Raw genomic sequence first — 16,069 nt, forward strand, 5'->3', positions numbered from 1 at the left:
CGCATGCTAGCTGCCAAACGCACGCACCTCCCTCCTCCTGCCGTATTTCCGTAATCTGTCGGAGTTGCGCGTGTGGAGAGTAGAAGACACGGTGGATTATTTCCACAGAGAAAAGAGCGCGTGGCACAGAGCCGATCCCACTGGTCGACAGAGGAGCGGAGGTCAGCAAGTGTCCCGGGCTGCAGGTGCTTCGTGCCAAACGCTTCCAGAGTCTGTCCGAGTCTCAAGAATTCTTCTCTTCGGTCCGCAAAGCAGAGGAATGACCCCGTCCAGCTGTCTGCCAGCTGCTGCTGCTGCGAACAGGACCAGATGAGGATGAGGAGGAAGGGGCTCCCTCAGCTCCACGCGCTCAGTCAAAGTTCAGCGCTTTTCTAAGATGCCACCGGCCTCTGGAGCTCGGCACGCGGTTCGGCTCGAAACTAACCCGGGATAATAAAACACGCACAAAGAGACAAGAAAACACAACAGAAAGCAGAAGTTTAGTAATTATCCGGCGGGAGGAGCCCGGGAGGGAGAGCCCGGGATCAGAGAGCGCTCCGAGAGCTGCGCAGGGAAGACAGGTGAGTTTAAGTGTGTGAGCTGAGGGAGCAGCCGAACGGTGAAGAAATTTGTTCGCAGACAGAAAACCTCTCCTAGGCGTAAAATGTGACATGTTGAACAGTTTTCTGTAATAACTGCAGGATGTGTGAGGGTGATGCTTCCTTTTAAAGTGCAGCGAGAGCATTAAACGTGTTTTTACTGGGACATATTTTGTTTGCGCGTTTAGGAGCGAAACTACTGCTGGAAACTCATTTTTACTTCAGAATCATTCAAAGAGTTTACCGCATTGAATGAATCAAAAGCAAACGTAAAACGCGCCTCTTTTAAAACTTGAATCTTTAACTAAACCCTGGAAAAACGTTATTACATGGATTTTTTAAAAGCAGTAAACTCACGTTAGAATCACGCCGTATCTTTAAATAGACAGCAGTATTATTATTATTTTTAGATAAATTTGTTTTATTTCAGGTAAGTTTGGTTTTATTAAAATAGGTTTTGTTTCATTAGAAGTTCATTTTTGATCATATCACATGATCTTTATTTTTCATTACAAAAAAGTTTGACTCAAAGTCTCTCTTATGACCTAAAAACTGTCAAATTCACAGTTGGGTCCACATGAGTCCTGATGAAGATCATGTGATTCTGTCAGAAGATCCAGCACGTGGGAGGAAACGGCTTTGGCTCCTTGGAGGAACATTATTACAAAACAATCTGAACTTTGCTCATCTGCACCTTCAGGTCCGTGGTGATGCTGCTCGCGCGGCTCACACTCCTGTCCGCCCTGCTGCTGCTGCTGCTCACCGAGGCGGCCCTTCGCCGAGGTTCCGGCACGCAGACGGACAGCCGCAGCATGGTGGAGCTGATCGGCCGGTACCCGAGGACGAGGACGGAGACGCCCGGGGGAGTACAGCATGGGTCGCAGCACGGACTGGGTCAGTACTGATGGCGGAAACAGTGAGATAACATCGTAATCACGCCGCGGTCTGCGGTTTCTCTTTGAACTTTATTCATCCATTCAGAGAGTCAAAAAATATGAATGAGTGCAGAAGCAAAAGGCTGCAGGGCGTCACGTCCTGTTGGGCCCCTCCTGCTGTAATTTCATTAAATCCTTTTTGATTTAGGAGGAGCGTGAACCTGTTGTGTCGCCCAAGATACACTCTCACGATCTAGATGGGGCTGTTTTTAAGCACAAAAAAGCTGATTCCAAACTGCAAAATTAAACTCCTGAGGTGGTTTCATTCATACTCCAGTGAATTAAAATGTATGTCAAAGGACTGTTCTTTATCCATTTGTAAACCACAATGCTTATCGGGCACTCACATTTATCCCATGACCCTTTTTAAGGAGCTACCCCCTATACTTGACACTTAGTTTCAGAGTTACACTCACCTCTATGTGAAGTGCTCTATAAGTACTCATAACTGTCAAAATTGCTCTTCTGCACATCCTGAGACTCAACATTTGTAGGAAACCGCACCCTGACGCCAGTCCAAATGTAGCAAAGTGTAACTTCAAAGTTAATAACTGAACTCAAAGCTTTCAAGTTTAGCCTACGATAATCTGCTAGTACAGATATATCACTAAGATCCATCCATCAATTTTCTGCCAGTGATCGGGGTTCGGGTCACGGGGGTAGCAGTTTGACTAAAGTAGTATGTAGTATTTAGTATGACTAAATATTTAAATGGTGCTGTCCCTGCTAGTGAGTACCAGAAATGCAAGGAATAAAATAATTATGAATCTCCAACCTGCCATTCATCCATTCTCTTTGACCTGTCCTCATGAGGGTTGCGTGGAGGCTGAGACCGAGTCCGAACCAAAAAACCTGAGGGCACATGAGAAACAGAACAACGCCCCCCAAAAGGCATGTGTATGTGTGTGCCTGAGCATCTGGCTCGGGCAGCAGATACCCACAGACAATGGGAACGGAGGCCAGGAGTCAAAGTGGAGAATTGTTAGTCCTGGCGGCTCTGGCTCCGGAGTTTCGGGCACTGGTGGTGTGGGCAGTGCTGACTCCAGCTCGGACAGAGCAGGATCAGATGGCATAGTGCAGACCTCTGATTTGGGTGGCACATGATCAGACGACACGGAGACCTCTGGCTCAGACTGCTGCCCCCAGGTCCAGGCTGGGGCTGCACAGGACACACAGCCTGTTTCTTTGACAACTGCTGCTAGTGTTCAGGCTTGGCCACTCTCTACCCTGGGAGAGAGGCAGGGAATTCTGAGCGTCGTTGAGGTGAAAAAGTTGGCTTGAGGTGACAGGTTGAATCCATGCACTCTAATTGCTGGAGGACCAAGTAAAGGCAAGGCAGCAGATGGAAAAACATGGTGCCTACGGGGACCCCCTACAGCCAGTCGAGCTCCACAGAAAATGTGTTCATACTACCTGCTCCTTCCTCACAACCATGAGGAAGAACACGTCAGAGAACAGAGGGCAATGCAGACAATACGTACACAAAGAGGATAACGAGGGAAACAGGCCACAGGTGGGAACATAGCTGACACTAATCTGACTGATAAGACAGGAGAAGCGAAACTGAACATAATACACGTGAAACAGGAGACTATCAAAATAAAACAGGAACTAACACACACAGTGACTCTGAGACGTGGGATAAACAGAACAAATAACCAAAGCCAGAAAGTAGAAATAAACTCAGATGCACTAGAGGTCACTAAAGCAGTGACACTTAAGTCATTTCTTAAATGAACAGAAAGAATCGTGAGGCCACAACCAATTCAAAACGCTGGGTCAGACACCCAGGACCATGACAGGCGAGAGGCGGGGTGCACGCTGGACAGATTGCCAATCTGATGAGGGGCTAGGACATAGAGACTGACAACCATTCACACTCACATTCACACCTAAGGGCAATTTTAGAATTACCTAACTAACCCAACCTCAGTAGTTACAGATAATTGTTGATTCTTGAGTGTTAACGAGTTCCTCATTACAAAAAGGCAGCACCCTCTTCTCTGAAATGAAGGTGCAAACAAGCTAAGAGCTACTCAGAACTCTACAGACCATCATGGTGCAGCTGCGTAGTGTCACCAGTGGGCGGAGTCAACAGTACCAATAATGGGTCTGCATTTGTTTGTCGACAAGATTAAACAGGAAAGAGCCTAAAAATAATAAAATAGTCTATGACAACCACCGTCTTGAGGCTTCTCCAGCTGCATCAATAACTGAAGCAATTTACTTGTCACACATTGCTTTGAAGCTAACAAACAGTCGCTTGTAGAAGTTCCAGGTTTCTGTTGCCAAGGTGATCCTCTAATGTATTTGCTGCCCCGGAATATGTCAATCAACAGTGTTCTTCACTCTGATTGGTGGTCGCTACAGTCGTTCCCCTGGAAGTTGAGAAAAGTTTATCTCATCCCACCTACTTCCCATCGCCAGCAGTTATTTCACCCATGATTGCTTGAAGTCGTGGCGTGTCATTCACTTATCTGGTGATCACATTGCCCTGAATTTCTTCCAGTGCATATGCAGCTTCAGGCAGCTTTATTGATCTGTCATCACTGCAGTCTGACTGCACACTGCTGGCTTTTTGGAGGACTGCACGTAAATATATCTGTGATATTTGTATGCTGATAATCCTCGGCTCTGCATAGTGGAAGCTTAGAATATTGGACCCCAACGCTGGACTATAAATCCAACATAGAAAGATGATAGTTCCAGAGACTAATGTGGTTCTGTAGCGCTTTGGTCCAGATGACAAATGGTTGTATGTAAACTGTGTCAGAGCAAAGTTTAAAATACTAATTAAAGAACACTGAAAAATATGATCGGTAGTTTAAAATGGATTTCAAATACAGTCTAAATATTTGTACAGACATAGTTTATTAGGGCTTCAATTTGACTTTCCTGGAATTTTGTGACTTTACAACCGGTCAATTAGTTTGTTTTTTCCTCCCATTTACTCAACTCTTAAAATAGCTACAAGGAACATACCCAAATATAATGTATATTATCTTTTCAGATTATAAATTTCTTCTACAGGTTTGATTGCTGGGTTAGAGCCAGTCAAAAGCCAAACGTGAGGAGCATTATTGTTTTTCTGGATACAATTTGTATATGAAGTAAAGCAGGGAACCTTTTGTTAAACAAGAATTGGATTTTTGGGGGGTTCTTTTAAGTAGTCTAGTCATTATTTGAGAAAGAAATGTTGAGTTTGTTATTTGATTTAATTTCGATCTATTATTTATTAATTATTTATTTAGTTGGGGCTTTGAGTACCACCAGTGAATGCCATTTAATAACATTATTTTCAGGAAAAGACAAACATCTCAACAGTGGATATCACCAAAACTAAGCAACTGACACTAAAACAATCCTGATGGATAAATAGCAACAAGGGACTGAGAAACAAAATTGTACATTTGTCATGTTAACAATGTCTTTGCATGCAGGACTTCTTTTATTTTTAATGGAACACTTTGAGACTAGTCTGTTTTGTAAGAGTTCTCAAGCTAAACAGATTCAGTTTATGTGAAACAAATGAAAGAAAAAGTAAAACTAGACCGAAGCATTGTCTTGTGTGATGAACGACAGAAAATCCAAATATTTCTGTTTGTGTGAACAAACCAAAAGCAATGTCACAGAGAAATCTGAGTGAGGTCCATTCGTCTCCAGCTGGTGCCGAAAAGGCAGAAATGCCTCAAGAGTGACGGCGCAATCAGTCAGACTTGCAGCCGTTTGAGATCTTTTTGTTGTTTGGATCAGCAAGACAAATCCCTCTTAAATCATCAGAGCATTTACAGCTGGCTCCATTAGAGCTGCGAGCTGAGGCCAGACCCTTAAAGGAACTTTTGTGAGGATAATTTTAACAGAGCAGACTGCTGTCATTGTTTGGTCCTCTGCACATCTGAGGAACTATCAGCCAGGGCACCTCTTAAAGGATCATTTTATCTTTTACCATCATTTTAAGCCAATATTTCTTCACTGCAAAGCCTTGTATTTAGTAGACTCAAACCAGCCCTACAAAAATTTTGTAGAATAACTGTTACTGAGGGTCCACTCTCATCTTATGTGTGAAAAAAGTTCAGCAGAGCAAATGTGTCCAATTTTAGAAAGGACTGCATTGTGTGAACAATACATTGGGATTTAAAACAGCAGAAAGTACTTTAACCTCACAACAGGAACAGTTTAAGGCTTTAATGATGGTTACAAACAGTGTCCACTTTTTACTTTCAGATGATGTCAGAGTCATAAATGTAAATTATTTTGGCTTAAAGTATCTACCTTACCCTGTCAGCAGACTTCCCAATATGCTTTGTTAGTGTTAAAAAAAAACGTTAGAAAATCAACATGGTGAAACAACATTGCATGCATAGATCAAACACCACAAAAACTGCCTGGAAGCAACTCAAGAAACATGTCAACAAGCATAAAAAACTTCCCAGATTCATTCAATCACCTGCGGGTTGCACTAAAACAAGCCTGACCCAACACTACCAGCGCCCCCATGCCAGACTGGCAGCTTAGGAGGGGGGTGACCATGTTGTAGCTGATCCATCCAATGACTGATCCTTTTCCACAGTTCCATTCAGCTTTTGAGAGTTTAATTTGAAAATGATTCATAATTCACAGCTGGAAAACAACATAAAATGTTATACTCTCTAAAAAGCAGGCAAAGGGGTCCAGCAGTAAAACAGTGCAGATTAATAAAAAGAACTTCTTGTTTGAATCAGCCTCAGAGCTGTGTTCACATTTAACTTTTAGCCTCTGGGATTTTATTCTCCAACAGACATTTGAACTATTGTTTACTCTATTTAATCCTTTTTCTCCCCATGTCGTCCAGGTACTGGAATGGGCCTTGTGTTTTATTAGAATGTGACCCGCTGCCATTTATCTTGAAATTTGTCAAGCGTGACAACACAGGACTTTTACTTTTTTAGCCATTATGTTGTTACTTTTGCTTAAACTCTTAATCCTTTCCACCCTGTCAGACTGTGAACAAGCTGGATTAGATGTATGCACCGCTTGAGTTGCAGTGAGTTGAGTTCTTTTAATAAAGGCTCAGTGTCACTGATTTATTGTTATTACACTGTTATCCAGTCTGATCTTGTGATGGAAGCAAAGAGATTTGCTTGTACTAATAAATCTCATGAATGTTGAACAAGATTGTTCAACTTCTAGTTCCAGCTTGTGAATTTGGGATTTTTTTGCTAACAGAAATTCCTCAAGCTCACTTAAGGCTTTAAAGGTGTTTTTAGCAGACCCATGAGATTTTAATAGCCATCTGTATAACAGTGAAACAGGTGCTGCTGCAAATGATTTCAGGACTCTATGCTATCTTATGGCTTTCTGTACAATGTTTTGGATAAAAGTGTTAGAAATAATTCCTTTAATGTCAAAGATTGAGTCCTTCTATCTATCATAGAGATCCTGGACCTCCAACTGTTGTAGGAGACCAAATTTATGGGGGGTTATGTTCATCTAAATTCCTAATAACGATAAATATATTTGCTCCTATTTTTATTTCATTTAAATCCCAGAGCGTTTAACTTCATAAATTGCCAAAGAACAGAAATATGACAGAATAAATGACTTCAGGCCTGTCCGTGGGGTTTCCACATCAGTGTGACCTCCATTTATTCAGCAAAGAAAACTAGTGAGACACGTTTGACCTTTTCAGTGTCTTTTGAGAAAAGAGGGTAACTCTGCAGCTGAACTTGTAAGTTCCTTGTGTTTAAAACAACAGTCTTGCTGATGTATCAGCAAGGTCATGTCACAAGTTTGGCCTTCAGGAGTTTTTACATCTGTTTCATATTTCTGTGATTTTTTTATGGTTGAGTCAGATGAGAATGTGAAGCCTCCCAGTTTCTTCCACTGTGTTTTGAACAAAAATAATAAAGGCTCAGTGTCACTGATTTATTGTTATTACACTGTTATCCAGTCTGATCTTGTGATGGAAGCAAAGAGATTCTCTCCTTCTAACTCACTCAAAAGGTGGAAATCTTATTCGTGATGATCCATATGTTTAAGCTGGCAAAGACCTTTCCTGCATCTCTCCCCATTTATCGAGGCTTTGGTAGGAACCGTCTTGTGGCCCCCTGTGGCTAGTTGCTGATCTATATTTCTTTAAACTCTGTTGTCTCACAGCAAGAAGTTCCTGAGTTTGACTCCACATTGTGGTATCTTACCAGTATTATTTACACATTTCATATAATTATTTGCCATTTCACACTATCATAAAATTGAGTCTACTGTATATGCCGATGACATTTTGGTATATGAAACCAACCGTCCTTCCATCTCCATCCAGTCAGGTCACAGTCTGATTTGCAACTCTGGCAATGCTTCCGGATATTCCATTACCAAACTCTTTCTATAAACTCTTTGGATTGGGATACTCAACCCATTAATACATCGGAATCCAGGCTTAAACAAAGTCCAATGAAACTGTATTTAAACTCTGTTTGCATGACTCTTGTTAATCCATCATTAGGTTCCTTCTTCTCCCTTAGTTTAACACTCTCTATATATTTTACAATACAAAGTCAAAAGGCCCTCAGTTAAAATAACTATGGTCCAAAACCCCAAACAAAGAATATCTAAAAATGTTCCTACTACTTTGGTGCCTGGGAGGCTCGGTATATTCAACAGATCATCTGTAAAGGTGTCATGATAACTCTGTTCACACCCACAACTGCTTCAGATTTAACATCATGAATACCACTGTCACTGCCTGGTGGACTCTATCTCCTTCTACTTCCACTCCTCTCTGACATTAGTAATACATCAACCTTTCTGCATGGACACAGAGGAGTAAGCAGCCTAAGGCGCCTTCTTTTTCAGTGGCAGCTTTCTCAACAAAAACCCAAGATAGAACCCCACCTCTGCCACAACCACTGTATAATTGGAATAAGAAAGATAAACAGATTTACAAACTCTTTCTTTCACCTAAACCTCAATACTACTTCAATAGCAATAGATGACTGGATTTGAAATTTGAATGTATATCAAACACAAACCAGCTGACATATAAAACTGACCTTAAACCTGTCTAACCTAAATTGTCCTCTATGCCTCAGTCCTTCTTTTAATTGATGTGATTTCACTTACAATCTCACATCTCCAAACTTTCATGTTAACAGAACTATGGGCAATAAACTGTATTATTTATCAGTAATATCAGTATTATTGTTACTTTCATAATCCTTCATAAATCTGCTTTGAAGTCAAAGAGGAAAGATGATCCCTATTAGTGCAAAAATTGCCTGAGAATAGTTTTATTTTTTAGTTTCTCTCAGGATCCAGCGATAACGTCCTGTGCATCCACTGCAAAGAGCTACTCATATATAATTTTGCTTGGTTTGACATTTACTCTCAAATATACGCTCAAATTCTGCATAATGAAAATGACACAACTATTTGTTGAAGATGCCATTTTTGAATGAAAGTAGTACAGGTAAGATTCAACTAGTATTGCTACTGTGGGTAAAGGGGAAGGAAACAGTAGCCGTGTCATATTGTTTAGGTATTTAATCTATATCCATGTATTGCATTTTAAAATTGGATTTTAGTAGATGTATACACTATGGTCAACTGGAATTCCTCTAAAGTTAATCTCTGATACAACACGACTTAAAGATAATGAACATAATGAACTTTGAGTGTCATGTGAATACTGTCTATAGAAAAGCTCACCAGTGCATACACGTTTATCAAAATCTTTATGGGGGATTTTTGTGTTGATGGCTTTTATGAGAACAATTGTTCTTACATTCTCATTTTTTCTGATGATACAAGTTACTGAACATAAAAAACAAAAATAGACAGAAAAGTATAGTCAAAGTGTGCAGCAACATTTCAGAATCAGAATCAGAAAGTGTTTTATTGCCAAATGTTGAGCAGGTTTACAACATTAGGAAATTGCTGCGGTGCTTCAGTGCAAACATACTGTCATAAATTACGCTAAAATAGACATTAAAATAAAAATAAGAATAAAAATTAAAAGTGCTAAGTAGATAGATATATACATGAGTGCAGGTGGTGATCAGTGCCAAACATGGAATGATGCCGTGAACACAGCGTAGGGTCATGTGTTAGGGGTGGGAACAGTCATATGGTTATTGTTCATGTGTCCAACAGCAGAGGGGAAGAAACTGTTCTTATGGCGAGAGGTTCTGGTGCGAATGGACCGGAGCCTCCTGCCTGAGGGGAGCAGGTCAAACAGACTGTGTCCAGGGTGAGAAGGGTCAGCTGAGATCCGGGCTGCACGCCGCAGTGTCCTGGAGGTGTACAGGTCCTGCAGAGATGGGAGTCTGCAGCCAATCACCTTCTCAGCAGAGCGCACAACACGCTGCAGTCTCTGTTTGTCCCTGATAGTGGCTCCAGCGTACCACACGGTGATGGAGGAGGTGAGGATGGACTTGATGATTGCGGTGTAGAATTGCATCATCGTTGGCAGGTTGAATTTCTTCAGCTGCCTCAGGAAGTACATCCTCTGCTGGGCTTTCTTAATGACGGAGGTGATGGTGGGCTCCCACTTCAGGTCCTGGGTGATAGTGGTACCCAGGAAGCGGAATGAGTCCACAGAGGTGATGGGGGTGTCAGTCAGGATGATGGGGGGGAGTGGGGCTGTGTGCTTCCTGAAGTCCACAATAATCTCCACTGTCTTCTGGGCATTTAGCACCAGGTTGTTGTGGCTGCACCAGGACACCAGACGTTCAACCTCCCTAAATTTCAGGTATTACCTTGAACTTCCTTATATGAGATGAGGACTTTGAAGAAGGCCCACTCACACCTTATCTAAGGCTCAGTCATACAACCTCCTTGAAACCACAGGTCTGTCTATTCCCCTGTTGGTTGGAGAATGGTTGCTGAAAATTGTTGGCTGTCCACAAGTGAAACTGAAGAGTACTTTGAAGGCGTGCAGGTTCAGTTTTTGTCTTTTGTCATTTTCACAGCTTCAGGACCTCTTCAGTATAAGTAGTTGGCAAGTGTGTGCAGACAATCTTCCATGCAAACTGCAAGCAACACCGGTAACCTGCCAGTGATCAAAGCAATTGCAAGACATTTACTGTGTGATACATTATACGTCTTTGTAACCAATTTCACCAAGTGACTGCCCGGCAACCACTCAACAGCCGGTTAGAGAAAATATTTTTTTTTCCCCAAAAGTGATGGTTCCTAGGGGATCGCTGACTGATCTCCGGGCCTGTGGGTATGGTATATTTATTGGTTATTCATAACCATTTCCTTCATAGTTGTCTGATTTCTGTACAACCAAATGTGCTTAGAGGATAAAAAAAAAAGGCCTCCTTGACCATTTTACACCCTTGTAGTAAGTACAGCACTGTGAACATTTAGGCCCATTCCCACTTGGTCTAAATATGTTATGTGTCTGGAAAAAACATATTAAATCAAATTGTGGCATAAACAGACTCCAGTATTTGTCTATACCATTATATACTGCTGCTATTATAGTGACTGCAGTGTTGTTTTGTTATCATAGATTTTTATTTGTTTTTCAGAGGCTCATCCCAAAGACCCACACAGCAAGCAAAATTTCATCATACACCTGACAGGTATGAAAACCATAAGACCACAGGTGTTTGGAGAGTTATACAATGTCATTTGGCATCCTCTTGATGAATGAGGTGAGGCCTCCGCTGGAAAAGACACAATGTGGAGGTTTAGACGCATCGTCATTGCTCCTAAACCTGCTTATATCACTTAGCATTAATGATGCCTTCACAGTGACTCCTGACATGTGCACTAATATTTGTTTTTAATTCAGTGCTGACATTCAGCCTCTCACTCAGCCTCTGTAGGATTCACTTTTTATATCCAGTAATGCTACGAATAACCTTTTTAGTTTAGTATTAAAACACTTTTTACTCATATTCTAACTCTTTTAAAAATGATGCTGCATCAAATTTTAAATTTAAATGACACTTATATATATATATATATATATATATATATATATATATATATATATTTGTGTGTTTATTTAAATGAGAGATTTAAAAGATTTCTCATTTAAATAAATATAGGCTTTCTCTGATTTGCAGATCGCTGTATTCTCTTTATTTACAAAATATTGCATTCTGATTCCCAACTTTTTTTGTTTTTGAAACAGCATTGAACAGAAAAGTGTTTGTGGGCTACAGTACTTTATCAAATAAAGTCCAAATTTTAGTAGCTCAAAGTTTATTGGATGCTTGGCTGCTAAATTTTTCATTTGCAGCCAGAACTAGTTGTGGTTGCAAGACCACCAACACTGCCTTTCTTAAAGGACTCATAACTCTTTCTACAAACAAAGCTCATCATTGTGTTGACTTTTTATGCCTGACTTACCACTTTTCTTTCTCTCCTCAGGTCCTCTATACTTCAGCCCAAAGTGCCGAAAACAGTTCCACCGACTGTACCACAAAACCAGGGACTGCACAGAGCCAGCCTGTGAGTCTTTTAATTATCTTATCCTGAAAAACATGAAAGCTGAAGTAGTGGAATTACTTGCACTAGCTATTTGTTCATTTCACCCTCTCATTTCTCTGGCAAAATTTTACAGAAAGAAAAAACAAACAGGTTTCCGAAGTAGACTGAGGAATGTACGAGTGTCCAGGACTGAATACTTGGGGAAAAGGAAAATATGTCAAATATGTAAATAAATTCAAGAAATATCTTAGAAGTTATGTCTGGATCCTGTCATATTTTGCTTCAAAGCATATTTCCTGTTGCAGAAAAGTAGGATTGGATTGAAAGAGCAAATCCTCCACCAAGGTCAACGTCCTTTTTCCCCACGTTAAAGAAAAATGATTCAGTAGCAAAATAAAATAGATTCTTCCTTTGGTCATGCTTTGCTTCTCTGCCAAGTTTCTTGAAATTTAGCGCCTGTTTTTAACACACACACACACACACACACACACACACACACACACACACACACACACACAAAAAAAAAAAAATGTTGGTTTTTCCTTCTTATGAAGACTCGTGCTTTTATGAGGCATTCTCAGCCCACAGAACTTTAAACATGAAGTCTAAAATAGTCTGAACGCTAGAAAAGATCTGTAGAGTAGTGATGTAGGCAAAAACAACGTCTCATCTTTAAACAGGAATTCATCCACACAAAGGCACCGAATGATTTGAGAGTCATACCAATGATTGCTGGTTAGATTCCTTCTTGTTAGTGTGTGTGTGTCACAGTGATGTGTTGCTGCAGGAGTTTGTTGAGATTGAAAAAACAGGATAAGACGTGTTTTAACACACAACCACACTGTGTTACACTGTTATCAGTGTAATCATGTCAGAACAGCATCAGCTCTTATGATATTAAATCATGCATGTAGCTTTTTGTTTTTCTTGGAGAGAGTGAGTGTATGTGTGGATAGAAATATGTGTGCCCAAGCAAGTTTGTGAGGACCGCTGTGAAATTTAAGGCTCGTGATTGAGCCTGATTTATTAATTGTGAGGACACTCAGACATGTAGCGTACATCCATAATAATTCTCATTTAATACCCACATTGATTAGAATATTCTCTTTTTCTTATTGCCCTGAACCATTAGATGAATCATTAGTCATATACTTTATTTGTACAGGTGCACTTTTCCCACTTTCATTTGATGCCTACCTGGAACTTTTTGTTGTTTTACAATAAAGTTTAAACCAGTGAGCTGTAGTAGCTGAAATCTCCTTGGATTAAAGTATCTGAACAAAGGTTTTCACAGAGACACAGCTAAAAATGTGAATGTGTTTGTGTGTGTATGCATTTGTGTGGCGGCAGTGTCAGGCATGTTAAAGGTGAGCACTACAGGAGCTGTGGAGGTTCAAACTTGTTCAGAGGCTGTTTACACAGTAAATCCGTCGGTTTATCGGCTGGATGTTTGTCAGACGACAGAGAAGAAAAAATGTTTATCTAAGTTCAAGTTTCTTATCTCATTCACATCTGAAGTTGATGTCATTGTGAATTCATGGTGGTGACTTTGGAAATTAGAAATATACAAACAGTGCAACCAAGAAGGTGCCCATACTTTAGTTATGGGCACCGTCTTGGTTACAGAGGTTATAGAAGAATTTTTTGTGTTGCCTAAAATATTGAGTTTTTGACCTGGTTTGTTCAAGAGGGAAGGTTTATGTCTTCTCGTTGCAGACTTTCAAGGTTAACAAGCAGATACATTACTAGGGCAATCAAAGGATGTATGGGGAGAGTTTTGTACTGAACTAAACACAATAAATACAACTAAATACATCAGAGGTTACACCTTGATAGTCCTACATTTATGTATAATAATATATAATATAGTAGATTGCTTTCAAGACAGTAGTTTATTTACTACCCAAACTTTTGATGTCACTGCTTTGTAATTATGTCTATAAATAAAATGTTTGAGCAAGCACATACAAACTCACATTTAAGTTAAATCAATTAGGAAATTAGTCATGTGTGGAAAACCATTCATTTTTAAAAGGGCAGTTTTCTCACAGAGTATTTAAACACTTTTGTTCATGACAAGTCCAAGTAGAACAAGTTTTTCACTTTATTAATAGTTACATTTTGGTGATGTATGATCAATTACTGCTATCCCCAGGATTAGTCAGATCGGATGGCTTCTAGCTAACAGTTCCTCTTGTTACCAGTCTTCTCACTCATCTAGGCTAAACATCTCGTGACACTGCAGCTGCAGGTCATGTTTGGTTTTGGAAATTTAGTAAATTGATTTTTTCAAGCAGCAGTTAAACACAGTGTGTTGTTTTGCTTCTCTGCAGACTATAAAAGATGTGCTCGTCTCCTGATTCAACTGGCCAAGAGCCCTCGCTGTTCAGAGAGATAAACAGACAAATGGTAAGACCGACAACTGCATAGATTTTTTAACTTTTATGGCTATTCATACTACACCACAGTAATCAACTAACAGAAAAGCAATTAAATAACAGGAAAATGTGTTACTTCTGGGTTTTTTCTTTACCTCTGTCACGATTGTGCTCATGATGTGATTTCTGTAGGATTAAGTTTTTATGATCAAAGTATAACTTTAGCTATGGCAAAGCATCAGCCTTCCACTTCTAATCTTATTTTCCTTTGCTTGAACACCTGCCTTGAAGTAACTTTCTAATTAAAAAGGGCTTCACTTTCTTTTTGCATACTGGACTATTGTCATTAATGACATTTTGATCTATAGTTGACTTAGATGAAGGTCAGATCTCATTTGATCAGGAAATAAAGCGTTCATAAACTTTTTTTTCTTGCAGCTATGCCTCATGATAAATGTTTAAATTGTCAATACTCCTTTTCTTACATTTCAATCTGAACCCCAAAGGCAGGAAATAGCAGTTAGAGGAAATATATACAGGTCAAAGTTTAAAGCTGGTAGAAGCAGTAATGAATAGATGTTATTGATGAACCGTGAGGTTAAAGTCTGATGACAGAAACCTACCAGGGAAGCTGATCGTTCCCAAGGCTAAAGAAAGAGAAAATGTTTGTTGTTTGTTGATGCACTCAAGAAGACAGACTAAAACGCAGTATTAACAGCATTATGTGAAATCACTAAGGGTGCAAAGCACCGGGCAAGCTTCCAGTGAGCATCCATTTCAGTGCAGACCATAAGACCACAGAAGAAGAACATAAACAGCCCCAACACAATGTGACCATTGTTAGGCTTATATCTAGCACCCAAATAACTACAGAGATAAGTTCAGACAGAGTTTAACACAAAATGACCCTGAGACTAGCAGAAGTCTGTAGAATATGAGGAATCAAGAGAACCTAAAAAATCGTTAAGAAGCCTTAAAATAAGAGAACTTTGATCAGATGGTAATATTTCAGAGCCCTGAGAGCTATAGAACTGGTAAATATGGATAAGACAAAATGTAAAGTATTAAAAACAGAGACAATCAAGGAAAACAAGAAGTTGTTTAAAAATAGATTTCAATTAAACAACCACATGTTAATGGCGTTGTGACTACAAGTTGGAAATCATTACTGTATAGACAGTAGAACTTATAGCACAGACCTGCATACTGGTTACACTTGCTGACGATCAGTTAGTGAGGTTCTATTTACAGTGGGGCAAAAAAGTATTTAGTCAGCCACCGATTGTGCAAGTTCCCCCACTTAAAATGATGACAGAGGTCAGTAATTTGCACCAGAGGTACACTTCAACTGTGAGAGACAGAATGTGAAAAAAAAATCCATGAATCCACATGGTAGGATTTGTAAAGAATTTATTCGTAAATCAGGGTGGAAAATAAGTATTTGGTCAATAACAAAAATACAACTCAATACTTTGTAACATAACCTTTGTTGGCAATAACAGAGGTCAAACGTTTACTATAGGTCTTTACCAGGGGCCTGTTCTTCGTACGTCGCTTACTACATCCAAGATCAAATGACACATCCAAGACCAAACCATCGCGCTAACCGTGAGCTCGCTAATCCGGTTCCCCGAACACACCTGCTGTTGACGATTAGTACAGCTGGACGCAGGAATGTGACATCACTGGGTGTCGTAAAAGGGGCTACGCATCGATAGTAGAAACATTGATCGGCAACCCGCTGATTGGTCGGCGA

General features: G+C 40.1%; 1 protein-coding gene across 1 annotated transcript; it reads left to right on the forward strand.

Moving 5' to 3' along the window:
* The first annotated feature begins 1,288 nt into the window (after window positions 1–1,288).
* On the forward strand, window positions 1,289–14,333 carry LOC146607966 (ALK and LTK ligand 2-like). The gene is made up of 4 exons (XM_085348527.1): window positions 1,289–1,472; window positions 11,026–11,079; window positions 11,876–11,956; window positions 14,269–14,333. The coding sequence occupies exons 1-4, from the start codon at window positions 1,289–1,291 to the stop codon at window positions 14,331–14,333; spliced, it is 384 nt and encodes a 127-aa protein (XP_085204653.1).
* Window positions 14,334–16,069: the final 1,736 nt, after the last annotated feature.

Source organism: Diplotaxodon limnothrissa, linkage group LG23, assembly GCF_057381915.1.
Source record: "Diplotaxodon limnothrissa isolate DT_005_m linkage group LG23, D_limnothrissa_male_GT1.1, whole genome shotgun sequence".
In the NCBI taxonomy this organism is placed as follows: Eukaryota; Metazoa; Chordata; class Actinopteri; order Cichliformes; family Cichlidae; genus Diplotaxodon; species Diplotaxodon limnothrissa.